This window comes from Calonectris borealis, chromosome 3 (genome assembly GCF_964195595.1).
Source record: "Calonectris borealis chromosome 3, bCalBor7.hap1.2, whole genome shotgun sequence".
In the NCBI taxonomy this organism is placed as follows: domain Eukaryota; kingdom Metazoa; phylum Chordata; class Aves; order Procellariiformes; family Procellariidae; genus Calonectris; species Calonectris borealis.
Window position 1 is genome coordinate 108,433,431 of NC_134314.1, and position 22,017 is coordinate 108,455,447.

Below are 22,017 nucleotides of genomic sequence, written 5' to 3' on the forward strand. Positions count from 1 at the left end.
ACTTTTCCTCTCTGCACTTTATTTGGCTTTAGTGTTAAGATTCTCATCAAAACCAGCATTTCAGATACACTAGTCTGAGAAGCTACCGAGTTGCATGGGCGGGTATGATGAAAATTAAGATTTGAGCCTTTTTTTCTTTTTTAATAGGAGATGTTTAACAAAAGGATATAGACAAGGAATAAAATATGACAAAAAGGATAAAATTCTTTGGCTTTTGAGGCAGGTTGCCCATCTATTAATGCAATTTTGAATAATCTTTCTAAGCAACTGCTGTCTGTCACTCTTTAATAGAGGAGAGAAGAGCTCTTCATACTAACAGAAAGTCAGGAGGGGTGATTTCCACTAGAATTATACTTGACTGTGCAAAGATCACTCCAAATTATTTTGCTTTATGTCCTGTCCTTGCTTCATTGATCATGTAACTGCCACTGCCAGAGGGATTTAAGCCTCACTTTAAATATAATTAGGATGTAAATGTGCCCTAGTATGGCAACTTGAAATACCAGGCAGGTTTGTAGCTGAGATCATATGGAGAAAGGGAGGGAACGAAGTCATATGAGATAACATTGAGACATTGACTGATACACCCATCTGGCTAATGGGGAAGTGCTGTTACAAATATCAGAGCACTTGCTGGGTTTCAGAGATAAGCAGTTAAAACCAGTCAAATAAAAGGGTGAGGGAAGAAACATTGTCAAGGATAGGCAAGGATTAAAGGTTTATTCTTTGATACTAACCTGCAACGTGGAGTTGCATATTTCATCTATTAGGTTAATATATCCATGTAAAATTACAACATTAGTAATGTTTAAGCTGAACGATTGTTTTTGTCTTTCTGACTTCATCTAGTACTTTTTCAGGGCATGTACATTTAAACTGGCACGTGTTTTGCAGTAGTCTGCCTGCTACAAAGAGGCAGAGGTAATGCATCGTTTGTGCATGTCATTGGGAGCTAAGACTGTACTCTGAAAGCTTGTGACGTGAACCAGGCAGGCAGTATTTATTAACTCTGTTAATAGGTTCCTTGTCTGAAGTACAAAACCACACAAATACTGTAGGTATTTGGCCTACGGGGCTTTCTAACACCATTCTCCTGAATCTGAACTGCTATCTAAAGAATCAGATTTTAGTGCATCTTTGGGTTACCTTTTCAAATAAGGGATATTGAAGTTCATAAACAGCAGTGGTGATATCTGCCAGTATAAAACTCTTCCCAATTTCTAGATGATGTACTGAATTCTGTTGCTAATTTGGAAGCTCCTGACTGTTGAGGCAGCTCCTACTTGTGCCATATATAAGTTCCTGCAGTGTGGCTTTGATGCAGGGGTGGAGAGTAGAGCTGTGTCAGGTCTCTCTGCTCAAACAGTTCCTAATCAAACTGGGGCTATTAAGGTGCAGTCATATGGGTAGCATGCAAGCAGCTTGTCTTACCTCTTTGGCCACAGCTTGACTTGCTGGGTAAATTTCCCTGCTTTCTGAATCGTCTTCAGAGGAAATTCCTGCTGCATTTCCTTGTCAGGGACACCTCTTCCCTCGGGATGCAGCAGCAGGCACAGAGTTCTTTTTGGACTCAGTCCTTGCTTAGATCGGCAAGGGGAGAGCATGGTGTCCCCTCAGGCACAGAGAGCTGAGCCTGCTGGATAGCCAGGTGAAGCCTGAAACGGGAACCTTATTTTGCCATTTTTCATTTCTCTGCCACTCATTATTGTGCTAATACATTATTTCTGGCTCTTTTCTCATGTTCATAAGGATCTTCCCTCTTCTCCCTACTGTCAGAAGTGAGGGATTAATAATGCAGGGATAATTTGATACATGTAACTTATGTGTAAAGGCTCTTAAAGACATTTGACAAGAAAAAGGTTTTGACTTTTTCAAAAAAGAGATTGGTTAGATCTAGTTTCTTTTGGCAGGTATCAGGATAAAAAGCTCCAGACACCCAAGAGTTATTCCACTCACTTTAGGAAAAAAAATAAAGTAGAGCTATAGCGCCAGCATCATTTAGCTCTGTTATTAATTCACATATAAAGGCTGTAATGCATAAGATTTGCGTGTGTACGTGTGGGTTTGTATGAATGTCAATTAGCATGAGCTGGGATGGAGTTTCTGCTGAATTGAAGACAAATGGTTTGGAGTCGTGCCAATTTTGATGCAAGTTCCTGCAAAATAAAACTTTCTCATTTTACTGAGTGGCTGTTGTAATGAAGCAGTCTTGGCAATGATATACATGGTTTGTGTTACCTATGCAACAAATTTAAAAGTTAGGAGAAGGCTCCCAGCTTTCACAGCAGATTTGTGCAGTGTTCCAAATGGAGCAGTGAAAAGGGAGATCATATGCCTCCTCCCTGTTTTTAAAATAAGCTTGGTGTATTTAGCACTTGGATTTTCTGATGTGGTGTCTGCAGAAATTGGGGGCTGAAGCCCAGGAAGTCCTCTCCAGTTCCCTTTCCTGGATTCTGGTTTGACAATTAAGTGACAATAAATTAATAACATTTACTGGCATTACTGTTTCATTATAGGACAAACAAAAGACCTTGATTGAGAAAGGAAGATAAAATGTTTCAATCTCTACTGAGCCGTGTGTTTTCTTTAAAATAAATACAATGGAATATTGAACTATGTCATATAAACTGATTTTCCTAAAACCAAAATAAGTTCCAAAGCAAAAATACAGTGTTGGAAGAAAATTTTGCTTTTTGTGTTAAATCTGGAAATTCTTTCAGAATTAGTTTATTGGAAATGTTGAAAATATCTGTTCTTCTGACTTAGAGAAAATCTATATTTTTGAAAACTCTGATATGTACACCTAATCCTCTTCTTACTAAAAATAAGGATCTGACTGTTTGTGTTAGTTAGCAAAATGTTAGTGTGCAGGATCATTGGTAGCTGTTCTTTCTGGATGAAATAGAAGCCTAAAATAGACCTAGAACATTTCCTTGAAAGTTTGCATGGTTTTTGCCTTCCATGTCTTGGTCAAACTGTAGCTTAAGTTTTACTTTCTGCTGCCTTAAATCTTCCAGTCCTGCACTTTCAATACATATTTCTTCATTTCCTTCTCTGAACTTTTTACATAGTACCGAAATAATGGTTACAGAGCAGCTGTATGCCCCCCACCCCCTGAGCGAGTAAATACCAGTGAATCTCTATTATAACACGTTTTGGACCCCTGGTAAATTGAAGTAGTTTATTTTATGAAGAACTATTACTTTACTGGAGATCTTTTTACACCCCAAAAGATAGTCATTGGGGGCATGAGTGAGAACAGAGTTGTAAACTTTAAATGTTGCACAGCTCCAGCATTTTAAAGTCAATATGCTTCAGTATCTGGCTTGCTGAAATGGTGAGTAACCGTGATGAATAATTTTGTGCTCTTTCAGTGGGTCATAGATTGAACTTGTGAACCTGAACACGAAGCAGCTCTGAGGCTTGCCAGAAAACCTTCATGAACTTTTGTTAAGTACAGATCCGATACTGTGTACAGACCAGTAGTGTTAAGAACATGAGTGAGTAGCACCATAAATGCTCATCTTACTAAGTAAGTACGAAATAAGAATAAAAAATTTCCCTCTTTAAGAAGTGAAAAGCAGAGAGTTTTACTGATTTGGAGATTTTCTAAAGGGTGTGAAAGTTAACCCCAAGACTTAAAAAAAAGATTTTTTTTTTTTCAGCTTCCTGTCAGCATATACGATGATGCTGTGCAGCATCAGCCTCTGTGGTTAGCCTGTTTAATTTCTCCTGAATTAACTTGAGTGGTAACAGCCTACTTTGTCCCCTATTCTGAAGACAGAAGGTGACTTGTGAAGGGAATCTGGGAACTACTCTTTTGCTGCATGTCTACCCAGCTCCAGGTGTTTCAAAAAGTGAATCAGCTGATAACCCCTCTGTTAAAAAGAAATGCGGGTATGGTCTGAAAGCTTTGTGCATATTCTTAACTGAGCCTGCATCCTTTCCATGAAGTTAATTTTCTATTTAAGTAATAATTATAGTAATGTTTATAAAGTGCATATGCACACATTTTGGATGTTTTCCCATTACTGTACCTTCATGGTTTTATTTGATGCCCTTTTTTGAGGGGCTGCAGGTAGATGATAGAGTGCAACAGTAGGCTGTATTTTTTTGAGTAGAAGTTAAGTTCTGTCTTTTCTGCCTTCAGAGGCTGTGAAAGCTGTGCTATGCAGCTCAGTGGCAATCAAGATGTTGTAGGAAGACATTGATTTATTACAATACAATAAGAAATGAGAGCTGAATACCATTTTCTCTGAGCAGCCAGCTCTTGGTTTCAGGACCTTAAAAACTCCAGCCCATCAGATGTTTAGTAATGTTTAGTAAAAACAAATAATGAACAATACACTCAAGCACTGGCAAGTAAAAAAAAGATATTTCCTGTTATAGCACAACCTGCATTCCATCCTTTTCCTGCGCTAATGAACCAAAGTAGGCCAAATTGTTCTGTGGTGTACTTATGTATAGTTTAGTATCGTATAACAGGATTTGTTAGTATCACAGGCAGAATTTTTTCCCAGTGATTTGATTTCATTTTTTTCTGCTAGCCTAATGTTAGCACTTTACAATGTTCTAAAAAGAAGATTGTCAGGTTGATTCAGACCTGGTTTCAGTCATCTGTGATGCTGTGAGTGATGAATTTAACAAAAAGCGGTCCTGGTGAGTGGGAGGAAGACAGTACTTAAAAACCAGTTTAAATCTCAGATCTGCATTACTTGATGTGTCATGTATGGTCTCTGGGCCATATCAGAGACTATAACATTAATAAAATTATTCTACAGTAAACACCTCTTACGATTTATAGGATATTACAAGAATATTGAAAATATTGTGACCAACAGCCACTTAGGCTCAAATGAGCATTCTCACTGAACATCACAGTGGAGGTGTTGACTCAGAGGAATCCTTAGGGAGGGGGAAGGGTTTTCACTGCCGTGTTTACGTTGCTTGGTAGCATGAACCAGATCAGTCCAATCAGAAGAGAAAGAGGAACAACCATATTGAACGAATGTTCACCAACCACATAGCTAAATTTCTTGTTCAGATTCATTTCATATCGTGATAAGAATTGGGTAGCAAAAATTGTTCTCTCAGTCTGTCACTTTCATAGAATCACAGAATAGTTTGGGTTGGAAGGGACCTTTAGAGGTCATCTAGTCCAACCCCCCTGCAGTGAGCAGGGACATCTTCAACTAGATCCGGTTGCTCAGAGCCCCGTCCAACTTGACCTTGAATGTTTCCAGGGATGGGGCATCTACCACCTCTTTGGGCAACCTGGTCCAGTGTTTCACCACCCTCATTGTAAAAAATTTCTTCCTTATATCTAGTCTAAATGTACCTTTTTTAGTTTAAAACCATTCCCCCTTCTCCTGTCACAACAGGCCCTGCTAAGAAGTTTGTCCCCATCTTTCTTATAGGCCCCCTTTAAGTACTGAAAAGCTGCAGTAAGGTCTCCCCGAAGCCTTCTCTTCTCCAGGCTGAACAACCCCAACTCTCTCAGCCTTTCTTCATAGGAGAAGTGTTCCATCCCTCTGATCATTTTTGTGGCCCTCCTCTGGACCTGCTCCAACAGCTCCATGTCTTTCTTGTGCTGAGGGCTCCAGAGCTGGATGCAGCACTCCAGGTGGGGTCTCATGAGAGCGGAGTAGAGGGGCAGAATCCCCTCCCTCAACTTGCTGGCCACGCTCCTTTTGATGCAATCCAGGATATGGTTGGCCTTCTGGGCTGTGAGCGCACATTGCTGGCTCATGTCCAGCTTTTCATCCACCAGTACCCCCAAGTCCTTCTCAGCAGGGCTGCTCTCAATCCCTTCATCCCCCAGCCTGTACTGATACCAGGGGTTGCCCTGACCCAGGTGCAGGACCTTGTACTTGGCCTTGTTGAAGCTCATGAGGTTCACACGAGCCCACTTCTTGAGCTTGTCCAGGTCCCTCTGGATGGCATCCCGTCCCTCAGATGTGTCGACCACACCACTCAGCTTGGCATCATCTGCAAACTTGCTGAGAGTGCACTTGATGCCACTGTCTAGGTCATTGATGAAGATATTAAATAGTACTGGTCCCAGTACGGACCCCTGAGAGACACTTGTCACTGATCTCCATCTGGACATTGAGCCGTTGACCATTACCCTCTGGATGTGACCATCCAAGCAATTCCTCACCCACCGAACAGTCCACCCTCAATTTAGAGAGAAGGATGTTGTCAAAGGCCTTACAGAAGTCCAGATAGACGACATCCATAGCTCTTCCATGTCCACTGATGTAGTCACTCCATCATAGAAGGCCACTAGGTTGGTCAGGCAGGACTTGGCCTTGGTGAAGCCATGCTGGCTGTCTCGAATCACCTCCCTGTCCTCCATGTGCCTTAGCATAGCTTCTAGGAGGATCTTTTCCATTATCTTCCCAGGCACAGAGGTGAGGGTGACGGGTTGGTAGTTCCCAGGGTCCTCCTTTCTACCCTTTTTAAAAATGGGTGCAATCTTTCCCTTTTTCCAGTCAGCAGGGACTGCACTTGACTGCCGTGAGTTTTCAAATACCATGGAGAGTGGCTTGGCAACTACATCAGCCAATTTCCTCAGGACTCTGTGATGCATCTCGTCAGGTTCCACAGACTTATGTATATTCAGGTTCCTCAAATGGTCACAAACTTTATCTTCTCTTACAGTGGGAGGGACTTTGCTCCCCTGATTCCCGTCTGGTGGTCCATCCACTCGAGAGGTGTAGGAACAGAGGCTGCCAGTGAAGACTGAGGCAAAAAAGTTGTTGAGCATCTCAGCCTTCTCCTCATCTGTTGTTACCAGTTTGCCAGTCTTGCTCATCAGGGGGATACACTTTCTTTGACCTTTTTCTGGCTGACCTACCTGTAGAAGCCCTTCTTACTATTCTTTGCATCCCTTGCCAAGTTCAGCTCCATCTGCGCCTTGGTCTTCCTGACCCCATCCCTACACAACTGGGCAGTGTCCCTATACTCTTCCCAGGATACTGTCCCTGCTTCCACTGCCTGTGTATTTCCTTCTTGCCCTTTAGTTTGACCAGCGGGTCTCGACTCATCCATGCTGGTCTCTTGCCTTCCTTGCCTGATTTCTTACACCTGGGGATCAAGAGTTCTTGCACTCTGTGGAAAGCGTCCTTAAAGATCTGCCAGCTCTGATCTGCTCCCTTGTCCTTGAGGGCAGTTTCCCAGGGGGTCCTATTGACTAACTCCTTGAAGAGCTGGAAGTTTGCTTTCCTAAAATTCTGGGTCCTGACTTTACTCTTTGCCTGACCCATATCCCTCAGGACTGCGAACTCCACCAGTGCGTGATCTATGCAGGCCAGGCTGCCTCCAATCTTGACATCACTGGTTAGCTTACTTGGGTTGGTGACCATCAGGTCTAGTATCGCATCCCCTCTGGTAGGGCTGTCTGTTACCTGGCTTAAGAAGTTATCCTCAATGCATTCCAGGAGTCTCCTGGATTGCCTACAGCTTGCCCTGGTACTTTTCCGGCAGATGTCTGGGTGGTTGAAGTCCCCCAGCAGGACGAGAGCCTGCGAGCACGATGCCTCCTGTAGCTGGAGTAAGAAGGCTCTGCCAATAGGCTCCCCTTCATCAGGCGGCCCGTAGTAGACACCAACCACAAGATTCCCTTTGTTGCCGCAGTCTCTAATTCTTACCCATAACCTTTCAATCTGCTTATGGCTATTCTTAAGAGACAGCTCTTCACGCTCTACCCATTTCTTGATGTAGAGAGCAACCCCTCTGTCCCTCCTTCCTCACCTGTACCTTCTGAACAGCTTGTAGCCATCAATAGCTGCACTCCAGTCATGGGATTTGTCCCACCAAGTTTCAGGAATGGCAACTAGGTTGTAGCTTTCTAGCAGCACAGTGGCTTCCAACTCCTCCTGTTTGTTGCCCGTGCTGTGTGCATTGGTGTAGAGGCACTTCAGCTGGGCTGTTGGCCATGTCACCTTCTTAGAGGAACACCCCTTAATTCCATTGAGGTATTTCACTGGTGTTTCCCTGTCAGCTGCTATTACCTCAGGAGCCCCGGCTCATCTCTGTAAGATTTCAAGTGTGCTGCAGTGTAGCCAGCACGTCTTAGAGCAACAGGCTGAGGGCCCATGCTAGCACTCTGTCCCTCTAGCCTTGGCGTGTCATCCCACAGCTTGTCACCAGCATGCCTAATATTATCCCCCTCGCCCTTCAAGTCTAGTTTAAAGCTCTGTCAATGAGCCCCGCTAGCTTGTGAGCAAAGACCCTGTCCCCCCTTTGAGAAAGGTGAATCCCATCTGATCCCAGCAGGCCTGGTGCTGCGTAGGCCATCCCATTATCGAAAAACCCAAAATTGTGGTGGTGACACCAGCCACAGAGTCATGTATTAATAGACTGGGTGCATCTGTTTCTTCCAGTGTTGCTGCCCGCAACTGGAAGGAGAGAGGAATTCTCCAGATTCCCTTATGAACCGTCCCAAGGCCCTGAAGTCTCTTTTGATTGCCCTTGGACTACGCGTTGTGGCTTCATCGCCACCCACATGGAAGAGCAGTAATGGGTAATAGTCCTAGGGCGGTACCAGGCTAGGAAGTTTCCTAGTGATGTCCTGTCCTGGTTCCGGCATAGTGGACCCTCTGTTCCCCTCAGAAGGGAGTTGTGTACAACTATAACCCATCTTTTCTTCCTTGTGGAGGTGGTCGTGATACGTGGGGTAGGCCTTTCTGACCCTGGCAACACTTCTAGTGTAGGTGGACCGTCATCCACATCATCCATTGACTGGTCTTCCACATCCAGAGCCTCATACCTGTTGTAAAGAGGCACCTGAGAAGGCGAGGTGGGCAAGGAGGGGGTTCGCCTGCCACCCCAAGCGTGGACTTGACTCCTCTCCTTTAAGCTACTGACTTCAGCCTAGCAGGAGAAGGGTTTTTTCTGGTGACTGTTCCTTTTTCTGTCCCACGGAGGGCAGAGCATGGTTCCACCAGTCTATCTCTTTCTCAGATTCCCTGATGCTCCTTAACCTTTCTACTTCCTCTTGTAGCTCTGCCACCAGGCTGAGCAGATCATCCACCTGGTCACACCTCACACAGCTGTTCTCACTACTGCCATCCATTACCAGCGAAAGGCTCTGGCACTCCCTGCAGCCTGAGACCTGGATGGCTGCATGTTTTCATGGGAGCTCTGTCTGAGTTGCCGCATCCATTCTGGCGAGCGCAGAGGACATAGCTTTCTGCCGGGTGGATACCATAGCTAAGCTCCTTTGTTGATGTTACCATTCTCTACATCTCTCTATGAGCTCCCTGTACTCCATCATGTCAAGACAGTGACCTGTTTCAGGTCCTTTTGCATTCTTACCTGACTGACTGTCCCTTACACGATTTTTCTGTTTCTGCTTCTGCTCAACAAAATCAACAAAGTTACTCACCCAGCTTGCATCAACATGGTTCAAACATGATAAATTTTCAACACTATCTCCCAAACACAGTAAATATGTCTATACAGCAGTTGATGGGCAGGCACGAAGTTTAGGAGCACAGCGTGCTCCTAAACCTGCCCATCTTCTCTTTGTGTGCTGACTTGCAGACAGTCTATGAACTGCTGGTATGGGTGCTGTGAAAGCTGTGTATGAGAGTGGTGGGGTAGACAAATTGTTTAAATAAACCATTAAAGACAATTTCTTCAAGATGGGATTGTGGTGCATTGACAGGGTGGTGGCAAGGAAACATATGTTAAGTGTTACTGTTATGTTCTGTGGTTAGTGTGATTGTCATCAAGTTCTGTTTCATCTTAACTTTTCTGAGATGCAAATAAGCAATAATATCCAACTTCTTTGCTGTCACTGAATTCACACCCACACTAACTCCATTGCCACCCTAAAACATCAGGTTCTCAATTAAAATATATTTCTGTAAGAGCTCAGTGATTAAAAAAAAAAGTACTTTCCCTAAAAATGAGAGATCATAATTCATTCCTACCATTAATAGGTGAAATTTTCCGTTTGATGGGTGCATAAGCATAGGAAGAAAACAAAATTCAGGTTCAATCTTATGTGAATACTTCATTATTCAATGCTGTTATTGTCTGGAGAGATGAGCACAGAGAGTGTGGGTAATGAAAACAAATTTTATAAATATCATTGCAGTTGTAGCTGTACTGAAACATACGTTGTCATCACAATCTCATCTGTTCAGTATGTGTTTAAACTGAGGCAAAGTCCTTGCTGACTTACACTTGGAGTTATGAGATTTGCAGATGGTGTGAATCACCAGAGAATGCAACCAGTATTTTTATAAACCTTTAGTTTTATCAGGTGGATAACACCCACAAGTACACTCCTATCTACAGAAGAAAGCACGGCTAGGGCAGTGGCAGAACAAACTTCCTGCAATGATTTGCAGCGTGGAATCACAGGGAAGATTCCCCAAGACAGAAGACAGTTCAATATCCATTGCCCATTCAATTCCTGGCCCCTTTCTGCAGTAATGATAAAAATTATTGCTAAATGTGATGCTTTTTTTTTCCCCTGATATAGCTTTGCAAATAAACAGATAACTTGTTTTTTTTCTTGGAGTTCCTAAATAAATATCAAATGGTTCTTATTCTCTTCCTATGAAGCTGTGCACAACGTTAATATTTACGAATAGAAATAAATTTCTCCTCTGTGTAAGATCAGTCCTGGCACATGTTTCCAAAATGCTATCTGCTTAGCTGTCTGTTTAGCTTTGTGACTAGAGGATAGTCATTTTTCTTTGGAACAGTCTGTTTATTGTGTGGCCTTTGGAGAGATGGGGTCACTGATGTCCACGCGTATGTATGTTTTGTAGTCTTAATTGCCACCCTGGATCAAATTAGATTGGATAACTAAAAGATATTGAATGGTTTATAAAATACATTCATTTACAGAGGTGAAATGATGGCAATTCATATGGTGAACTGCCCTGACTGGGATCTATTACATTGTTTGCCTCCAACTGAACTACTCTCTCAGATTGCTGGTAAGTGTGGCAATTTTGGAGGTGAAACAGACCTTGAGCATACCCGGATGCTGTTCCAAAGCATTCAGCAACTCCAATCGGCTGATGTATGGGAAGCAGGTAGCTGCATCCAGCTGAAATGTAAATGGACAGAAGATTGTTTCTCTAGAGTATGGCCAGAGCACTGCACCTCCTGTGAAAGCATTGTGAAATACTTAATGGAGGCAAGCAGTTAATTATTTGGTTTTTGTAGGGGAAAAATGGCAACTCCAGCCACACATGCCCTAGGGCATTAAACTGCTACACAAGCCTAGTTTTAATTGAAAGAGGAAGATGTTTCCTAATTAATTATGTAAACAATGCTGTGGCACAGCCCAGCCTTATTTTCAGTAATACAACATAATTTGTTGCACAGTTACATAGTGTAATATAAACTATTACGGAACTTCTATGAAATAAAATACTAAGAATTGAGGAGGATTTATTTCTGTCAGTCTCCTTCCAGAGAGACACTGAAACCTTTACTGAAGAAACTTTCCTCCAATCCTGTGTGCTTGATACCAGACCTCAATCTGTTTCTTGCAGGTGTAGGAGGAATGTCTCTTCACATTGTCATAATTTGCAGGCGTCCCAAAAGGTTTGTCTGTGAGACTACTGTATTTACACTTACTGGTTCCATGAAAACAATGTACTTAATACTGTCAGATTTGTTTCAATGCACTTAGATAGAATACAAGCACAACGTAAAATAAATTGTGTGCCAGCAAATAAAGAGTAGGTTTTTGACTACAGAGTTGGGAATGCTGGTAAAAAAAATAGAAAGCAAAAAATGAGGAAATCTAAATATATATTATATTTGAGGCTAATCCCTTTTCCAAACTGTCATTTAGGATTTCTTCAAGGCTTAGCTGCATTAGTTAAGGCTAGCTCAACAGAGCCCTGCCTTAATGGTTCTGTTTTTCAGAGCGACCTAGTTCTTCTTCATCTAAACACGCTTTAGGGTTATCATCTTATCTCCGTGTTCAGTGAATCTTTAGAGGCTTTCCTGGACTTCTTGAAGGAGGTCCATCAGGTCCATCTTATGAGTCCAGTATTCGGGTTCCTCGTGGTGTTGTTTCACACCAGTCTTTCCTCACCACATGAGCTGGATCTTGTACTGGCTGTCATTTCATGATTATCTCAAACTCCTGGTTGCTGTTACTGACTACCAAAAGGAAGAGCACAGCACATTCACTCTTTTTTTTTTTTCCCCCCCAAGGAAATTTCAGCCTATCTCTATATTTACAACAGAAAAAAGCTGTTACCACTGTACATTATTAAAGAGAGTTGTCACCCAAAGCTCATAATAGCTTTATATCTTAAAGCTACATCTGTAAGTACCAGTGCAGTGAGGCAAAGAGAATTTAAGGCAGATGCATAGGATCCCAAAGTAAATCAGTGGCACAGCTATGAACAGAGGCACCTCTCTTACCTGTTACAGGGCCATCCTTCCCCCTTTCTGTCAATGCTGTCAGTGCTGCTGTTGATACCCAATTACAAACAGAAGCATGTGTGTCTGACTTGCTGGTTGTTACCTTCTTAACAGTTGGCCCAGCTTGAGAATATGAAGACCTGTTCAAGAAGCATTAAATATAGAGGTGTCATAAGCCTTATTCTTCACAATTGTACTCCGACCCGCTCACGGTTTCTGTTATTTGTTCTTTTACCTTAGTCTAAACATCCGTTGCAGGTCTGATTCCTAACTAGTAGAGATACTGCATCTATGGGGAGAAATGCTTCACTTATGATCACGTTTTATAGTTCCCTTTGTGGTTTATTCTGGCACTTTGACTTGTCATAGTTGAATAAATTGAATTCTTTAGAGTGCTCTTGTAAAATGCCACACTTTTGATTTTAAATGTGCTTCAGTGTGATGAATGCAGCATTAGAGTGGGATGTGGAGTAATGCTTGGATTTGTGGATTGTAGCTCTAGGTTTTATTCTCAAGCCTCTCACCAGATTATTATATAAATCATGGATAGGTCATTTTCAGGATTTCTGCTCCTGCATTCCATATCTGTAAAATGAATGTGTTTTACCTATACAGCAGGTCTGTGTTGACACCCAGTTAGTTATTTTTTGAACAGCTAGGCAGCAGGCATGCTGTAACGTCATAGAATGGTTGTTCCACTCATATACTAATTACCCAACTGCTACCTTGTACTTCCATCATCTTTTTGTCGAGAAAAATGCTTTCCTGGGTTGTAAATTGTCTAAAGAGAAATCATTGTTTTAACATATATTTATGTGGTGCATGTCATAGTGAGCTTTCATTCCTTGCGTGAAGCAAGCAGAAGAAAAGTTATTACTAGAACACAAACATAAAATAAAGATCGTGCTTTGAGATCTTTGACTGAAATATGCTGAGGGTTATTACAGCTGTTTCCTTTCCAAGAAAACATTATCAAGCATTATTATTTTTATGGGCACTTTTATCTGCTGTACTTTAAAAGCAGGCAGTAATTACCAGTGTGTCTGAATCCATCAGTTAATGGAGGAAACTAAAGGACATGAGCAAAAGGCATGTCTCCATTAATGAGGTCTGAGGTAAAGGTTCCAAAACCTACCGGAATTTAGGAAGGGCATGTTTTGCTCTGAAGTAGTTTACCTTTTGAGGAATTTGCTTGATAATGAATAGTGGCTTAATAATAATTAAGCTGATATAGTAATTCAGAATTAATATCTAAAGTAGGCTTAATGACTAATAGAAAGGGGCTGTTGTGTATGTATTAAACCTGGAATAGCATATCTGATGCATCTCTAATATCTGAAGTAGGTTTAACAACTAATAAAAAGGGGCTGTTTATGTATTAAACCTGGAATAGCATATCTGATGCATCTCTGTGTTTTAGGTAGCTAATGACTTTTTCCATCAAGTCTGGAGATGCATTTGTTTGTGAAATAGTTTTATATCATTTGGAAGTTTGAGAAGAAAATTGTAGCTGATATGAGGGAAGAAATCTGCAAAGCTACAATGCTGAAAAGGCTATAGGTATGATATTACATTACAAGGTTCTAGGTGTCATATGTAGGAGTACCCCATGTTTTGTTTTAACTAGTTAGTTCTTAGAGGAGCGTATCAGGGAAGCTAGTTTCCCATATTTTCTCAGGAAAGGGAGGAAGGGAGGCAATGCATCTAATTTTCCTAAAGGAAAAATAAGAGTTTGAATGAGCATTCATTACAATTTTTGAAAAAACTGTTTTTCAGATAATCGCCTTTGATGAACTTCGGACAGATTTCAAAAGCCCAATAGATCAGTGCAACCCAGTCCACGCAGTAAGTACAAGCAGTGGCTTGCTAAGCAACAGCTACTAAAGAAAGGGGGATGTACTGAGCTGTCAGTGAAAGTATGAGTGTGGAAATGAATGTAGAGTCTGTTGTGAAGTTAACTGTAGTTTGGGAAATTGATTTATTGGGGCAGTCGTAGGAAGCCAGATGGCGACTCTTTATGCTAATAGCTTTGCTTTTTGCTGAAGGAGGCAGGAAGATAATTTGGAAGTTCAAAAACAGAAGGATATAAAATGTGATGCTAATGCTTTCTTTTTATCTTTTCATTCTGTGGCACAAGTTTTCCTTTTTGAAATAATTTGCTTTCTCTGCGTTCAAGCATGGGATGACCGCCTTCTCCCATACTGTCTGTATCAATGAGTCAAAAGCTTGAAAGGATTTGATAAGAAGTGCATTCCTAGACCTCTCTGTCCCATGGCAGGGCCCTAAATTCTCCTGTGCTTTAAGAGTAAATAACACATTCTGCTGCATCTGCTATGGAAAAGGTTAAATATCACCCTGGGACTGTAAACTCAGTTTTACCTAATGAACCAAAATGCAACCCAGATTTAAGCATATGAAAATTCCTCTGTTAATTAAAGCTGTAATCTAGGGTGATTTTGCTGACTACAGTTAAAAATGCATCAGATTTGTACCACCGGAACTGAGAGCAGAACTTGGCTCCCTGTCGTCTCACTGGGAATTACAATGATTATGACAGGTGCTGAATTTGATCTCTACAGAGTATCAAGTTATTGAATTGCCTGCAAATGATAACCAGATTCAGTAGCTAGTACTTTGCCATTTAATCTTGTTTCATAACTCAGCAGAGGATTTGCGGTACTGCTTAGACCACTGATGATTTTAAGCATAATCTTTTCATGAATCTTTGACTAAGAAGACTTGTTTACTGTTCACTAACACATAAGCAAAGAATGAGAACAGAAGAAAGAAATTATATGAAGAAATCCTGTAGAGGACTTCAATGGAAGTAATCTGGTTTTGAATTTACTGGAAGTAATCTGATTTTGAATTCACTTTATCTGTTTTTACTTCCCATCTTGAGAACTGCACACAAGAAACGTGTATTTATATGTGCCAAATTCCAGTAAGTTGTTCTCTTCCTAAAACTTGTAAGATGTTCCATGGAGATAATTTGCTTTTATTTTAAAATGGTAATGGAATTGGTCTCCAGGATAAAAAAAGTTAGTAAGTTCCTGTTTCAATCATATTAGTGGTGTAATCAAAAAGTTAATCTTAGAGTTTCCAGTAAAACACAGCAAAGTATTCTGTGATCAGTTGACATATTTGACTCTCTTCTATGAAACTTTCCATGATAACTCAAGCAATAATCTCAGATTGCTTTCTTCTGCACAGTATACATGTTGATGCCTTTTATATTGACATAAAAGGAAGATTTTTAGCAGGTATTTTTTATTTCTTTTATCTTTGGTCAAGTGTATTTTCATTTTTCCCTATGCATAGTTGCTCGTGCCCGTATTCCATTTATTTGGTGGGATAGTTTTCTTTATTGCACTATAAGAATGTCTGATGTTTACTCATGTATCTTCCATAATGTTTTCAAGACAGAGGGTAGAGCCTTTTTGACAAGAGAAGGCTGAATTAGGGAGAAATCAGGGGCAAAACCAATGGCAGTACTGAGAATTTAATTCAAATTTCCTCATTCACACTCTATTACCTACAGTTCAAAGATAGACTTCCTACTTCTCCAAGGCCAGCTGCAGTTAGGCGTCAGTCTTCTAAAGGGAATTGAGAGGATTATCTTTCCCTCTCCACTTGCCTCCTACTAAAGGCAAAAAAGCTTTCTGCAGCTTCACAAGCACATCCACACATATCCGTTCTCATGTTTGCACCTGTGACTCTAAAATTTCTGAATCTCTTTTAGATTACAGACACCAGAGAGAGGCACAATATTTGTCTGGTGCCTATCAAGCTTCCACTGTCTCACTGTCTCTCCAAAATGATCCTTTTTTTAAAAATGGCTTAAACTGGGGGACAGGGAAGGAAAAGAGACATTTCTTTGGAGAATAGAAATAAAACTCAAACGGAGCAAATTTAAAACATTTGAAGAGCAAAAAGCTTAGGGAGAGTTGGCTTTTCACATTGGTATATTACATTACCTGTTTAAAAAAGGTCATTGTTCAGAATATTTTTTCCCATGTCTAAATGAAAATATTACCAGGTAGTCTTCTGAAGACAACAAAACCACTCTGCCTTCTGCAGTGTAACCAACAGTTGAATCTTTCATAGTAACTCCAATGATGGGGTTATCTGATTTTACTAGTGAATTTCTCATTATGAGTCATTTAAAAGAAAACCTGTCTTTGACTTGTCTTCTTTCTATGAATCGAGCTTAGAGCATCTTTTGAGTCACAGTGACTTTCAGTATTTATGAATGCATCTGTTGTTTAAAGTGGCATTTCTAGGACATTTCAGATATTCTTCACTAATGGGTTAAATTCTAGTATCACATGTTGCTGAGGCACCCTGTTAGTGATAGAGGAAGGGCTGCCATACCAACTTCGTAGTTGGTTTTCCCATTCAGAATTATCTTGAAGCCAGAGGTTGGGTACCTGAAAATGCAAGACCAAGTCTCTGTGGTGTAGATTGGCACCACTGGATAGAGCCACAAATGCTGACTTAAAAGAAGTTGCAACCCCTGGCTCAAGGCTAACACAGACTTAAATCCCCTGTTTATATTGTTCACTCAGTTACAGATGAAAAAATAACTTATTGGGACTTTGAAATGAGTAAATCATTTGGCTTGCAAGCAGTAGGTAAGAAGTGAATGCTATCGTTTCAGATTAATAACGTGTGTTGCTTCCCTGCAGCCATATGATCTTGACCCATTGTAATTGTAATATATTGTCTTTAATTTATAACACCAGCTAATCTCCTACCTTTTTCCCACTCTTTCTTGACAGAGAGAGCGGCTAAGAAATATTGAGCGTATCTGCTTTCTCCTGCGAAAGGTGAGCATAAACTAGCGTAGAATTTGTGACGTTTGTGAGAATTAAAGCCATCAAGTGGCGATGTGCATTCATTTGCTCTTTGAATGATCCCCACACTCCATTGATGAAAGGCTGGATTCTACTGCAGAAGTGGAAGTCATGATGACCTTGTGAGGACAGAGTAAGACAAATTATAAAAGGTTAACATAGAGGATTTCTGGATAAGAACTGAAACTTCAGAACACCAGCCCATTCATTTTTAGAAGGTGTTTCGAAGGTGGTGGTTCGTTTTGCAGTTGCAGCTTGAGGTGCTTTTATAGCCCTATCAACTGATGATATTAGTGTAGTACAGGCTTTAGAAATACCCTTTTTCTGAACAGTGGCTTACTATTTGGTAAACTAAACATTTCATTAGATACATATTTAATGTTTAAGTTTTTCAATTGGCTGAATAGAAAAGTTGATATAGTATTTATTTTAACTTGACACGAGAGAGATGCTGAGTGCCTCAGTTTCTGAGGGATTTGAAGGAGCTGATAAATTGTAGGATTGATACATTCATGGGTTACTTATCTGTAGCTTGAAAGAGGGTTTTCATAAACACTCATTGTTCTCCTGACTCTGTCCCATTGAAGTCCAAATAATCATAGTTCCAAACTATTTTATTCTATATATTCAAGTTTCTATAAATTGCCTTCAGCAGAGTAGTAATGGAGCCACCTAAATTATTCTGCATTTTTGCTTAGAAAGTTTATCACTGAAGTGTGGACTGCTGACTGCATCCTAATCAAGCTAAGAACTAAATTCAGATATGGTTTTAAGAAACTGATGGTCTCATCCTTAGAGGTTTTGGAAAAGCCAGTGCTAGGGATTATTGGTTTGGGGTGATCCAGAGGCGTAACTGTGACTCCATGCAGAATCGGTGAAGTGTCGTTCTCTGATCAGTCAGAACCTGAGTCATATCTGTTTGGCACCATTATGAGCATGTGACTGTTAGGAGCCACATTTAAGTACTTACTTAGCCTGTTTATGACACTAGGGATATGGAAATAAGCGAGAATACTTATCACCGATAGCTTTCCATTTTATCAAATAGGCAGCCAGCCAATTTCAAGCTGTGTCCTGGTTTCTTTGACGTAAAGCAACTGGTGAGTGGTAATGTATTAATATATGTGAGCCCCGTGAGAATGCCTTGCTTGCATCAGTGTTTAATTTTTATTGAGCCTCAGCCTCACTGTGAATAGCAAAATGGAGCATTTTGGCTAATTACAGACTCTGTATTCATAAGGGATTGGCTTGCTTCTGGTTCACTTAAACAGTTTATTAATTCAGCCTCTTCTTCAGAGTTCTTTGGGGACACTTTGTTTTAATTGAGAAGAGGAGGTGCAATAACTACAGAGATTTGTAGCCTTCAAATCTGACAATCACTAAAAATAGCTTTAGTTTATGTAGTATAAAGGATTCACTGTTGGGGAAAGCTCTGGAAAAACAGTAAAGAATTGTGTGCCAGCTATATAGATACAGGAAAATAGCAGTTAGGATGCTTTCAGCAAGCACTAAATATATCCCCCATTGTAACATTGTGTGGCTTTAGGTCTGTTTCTCTTTCTATGAAATAACAACATATCTGCTTTCCTATGTCTTGAAGTCAGATAATTCTTTTAAAGGGCTTTGAAAACAGTGATACCTTGCTATTTATGACATTAGAACTTAATGTCATAAATAGACATTAAGAACTTAAGATCTGCTGTAAATCTGTTTTTTAAAGAAGTTATTGGTGGGCTATAAAAATATATTCGGTTTCATTATATCCTGGGTCGGAAGGGGTTCTTGGGAATTATTAAATGGGCATACAATATGTCATATAAATCTGATCCCAGTGGGCAAAGAGTTTCTTAAGGATGGATTTTCAGTTTTATCGCCAAAATACTCGGAGAAGATTATTAACAAACTGTGACCAGGTGTGTGATATGTCACCAGATATTATATGACTTATTTACGTTTTCCAAAATAGAATGGAGGATGTAATTGTTCTGCAGCCAGGCATTTGCTGACGTTTAGTTTGGGGAAAATGTTTCTATATCATTGAAAAAAGTAGGGATCATGTGAAGCAGATATATGTGGTGCTGGCATGTGTACATGCATGTACACATAGGTCCACGTTTTTATGGTGGATAGAATTAGAATTAGATCAGCCTAAGTTTTCTGGTCACGGGAGAATGATTGATTATGTATAAAGAAGCTATGAACTTTGTATAGCCATGGTCAAATCTCTTCTATCCTGAAGTAAATGAGAGGAAGGACTTATTTTCTGAAGCCAGTACAAAGTGAGGTTCTCTCAGAATACAGGTATCTCGTTTCATTCAGTGGTGTGTTTTGGGGGCTTTATAGTAGTATATATATATGGGTTCATGTGTGTGCTTGTTAAACTGTTGAATGTCCGCCAATGTCCATTGTGTGGACACTGGTGTCTCATACAAGTGTTACATGATTCCCATAGGACATACACTAGTTTTGGCGAATGCTGTGGAGTTTGTATCTGTGCTCTCTTTTTTGCTAAATTGCCTTTGTTTCTCTGAGGATATGATTATGTGACACACTACAATGCTGTACAGAGAAACACAAACGTTGTGAATGAGCTGTCTTGAGCTGGTGGAAGCAGTGCAGTATGCAGCAGTACAGGGTTCTTGGGCTCATTAGCCCTGCTGAGGAGAGGGATAGGTGAAGTGTGCCATATAGATCTACCATGATTTTTGAGATTAAATATTTTGGTGGGGTTATTAAAATAATGATGACAGCAACATTATATAATTGTAATTGCAGTTGTATTTCAAGAAATCTACCTACCTGATTGATTCCTGTTGGATGTACTTATTTTAGCGCTAAGGACAATTAGGAATTTCCCAGATTAAAACACGGTCTATTTCATTAATCAACCACTGTAATATTATTACTTTACCTTTGAGGAAATTTAAATTAATTTGTGATTAGGTTATGCATCATAATTTTTGAATTAATCTGATAAATCCTTACTAGGGAGGAGAGTTGATTGAACTTGCTTCCTGCTCAGCGAACGTATTTCAGACTTCAGTTTGCTCATGCCAAACACTGCTGAACAATATAGGTGACCTTTCTCAAATTATCAGAAAATATTTGTTTTTAAACCCCATTAAGCTAAAGTAAAAGTGATTTATGAACAGCAAAACTAGATCTGGAACTCACTGGGATGGAATTGAGGTAGATAAAAGACAGACTTTTACTCATTTTTCTGCTGTAGTGGAGCATTTTAGTTAAGTTAGGCATAAAATTCGTAAAACTGCAAGTGTAAGAAAATATTGTACCAGAACTCAATCCTTTTTCTTGATTTTATTTGGTTGTTTTTTGTTTTTTTTTGCAAGTTCTGAAGGGGTGATTGGAAGAGAGCAAGTTCAGCAAGAAATCTAACCACAGGCAAGGTGACATTAATCTCAAAGATGTTTCAGACGAACTTGAACTGTCTTGAAAAATACAAACAAATATGCAGACAAAAAACCCTGCAGGGACAAATTTCAATAACCAAACTTAGCCAGTTCAGCACTCCAGTACTAGCAGTAGCAACAGCAACAGTAGATTGTAAATCAAGAGCTGGGGTGTTTAAAAGAAAACCGCCCAAAACCTCTTCACCTAATCTTTTTTGAAGCAAGTTTTAATGTTTTAATTAGGAGGTTGGAGGTTGCCTATGCTTCGTCTGCTCTAGTCCTTCTGTCACTGTGGCTTCCAGTGGAGCTGGATCTGCAGTAGTAGTGGTGTTTACCAGATTCAATTCTGGTTTTTACTACTCAGCAAAAATAAAATAAATCTATCTTTTGTATTTCATAGTATATATCCTAATACACATCACAGTTATGTTTTACTATATTTATTTTGGTAAATAACCGAAACCAATGTTACCTTAAAGAGCTATTATAGAAGACATTCCATTCAGACTGAGATACTGTAAATAAAATGTAAAACCTAGTGAGCATAATATACAATTCCACATGCCTGAATGTCTGCATACAATTTTGTTTTGGTATGTTCCCATATTTAAATAATCTGTAAAAAAGTCAAAATTACTTACATGTACAAAAGTAACAGTAATTCAGAGGCATGAGTAGTCAGAAGCTTGAAGACTTGTGGGTTAACACCACAGGTTCAATTGTAGACAGAGCATTCCAAGGAAGAAGATAAGGCTCGATCCTGTGTCTGTGCCATGCCTGTTTGTCCGTGTTGAATGCACTTACTCAAAGCTTGTAAAAAACCCACGATATGTTCAGTGAAACATTACTGAGCTCACTGGATCAGCTAACAGGGAACAAGTTAGCTTTTTAGCTTTTCCTTAATAGCAGATGAAAACAGTATTTTCCGAGCATGGAGGTTCTTGTACTTTACATGTAGATAAATATTATGGAAAGTCAGCATTCTAAAAAAGTAGCCCCACCTTTCCTTGTTTATCCTTATTCAGCTGAGAGTTTCTTTCCTGCATATTTTGGATGAAGGAGACTGACCAATGTGCACTAGAGTAATTGCCATATGAAATAATTTTTGTACTTGGACTTTGTAAGGTTCCAGACCTTCACCTACCAGTAGCTCCTACCATTCTCTGCATGAAGCAGCTCCAGCGGACATACCCCTTTGGAGAGTGTCAGGTGTCACAGTAGCTGATTTCAATTGACTAATCATATTCTTTTCTTCTTGATAAATTTGCTGGTTATTATGATGATCACTCCTTCCGTTGTTCTGCCTCATAGTCACTGGCAAGCTTGAGATAATGTGATGG

General features: G+C 40.2%; 1 protein-coding gene across 1 annotated transcript in view; it reads left to right on the plus strand.

Moving 5' to 3' along the window:
• CNIH3 (cornichon family AMPA receptor auxiliary protein 3) overlaps nt 1-22,017 on the plus strand; it is a 58,006-nt gene that overhangs the window by 14,442 nt on the left and 21,547 nt on the right. Inside the window, 2 exon segments of the mRNA XM_075147223.1 lie at nt 14,188-14,256; nt 17,193-17,240. Coding sequence (XP_075003324.1) covers nt 14,188-14,256; nt 17,193-17,240 — 117 coding nt within the window.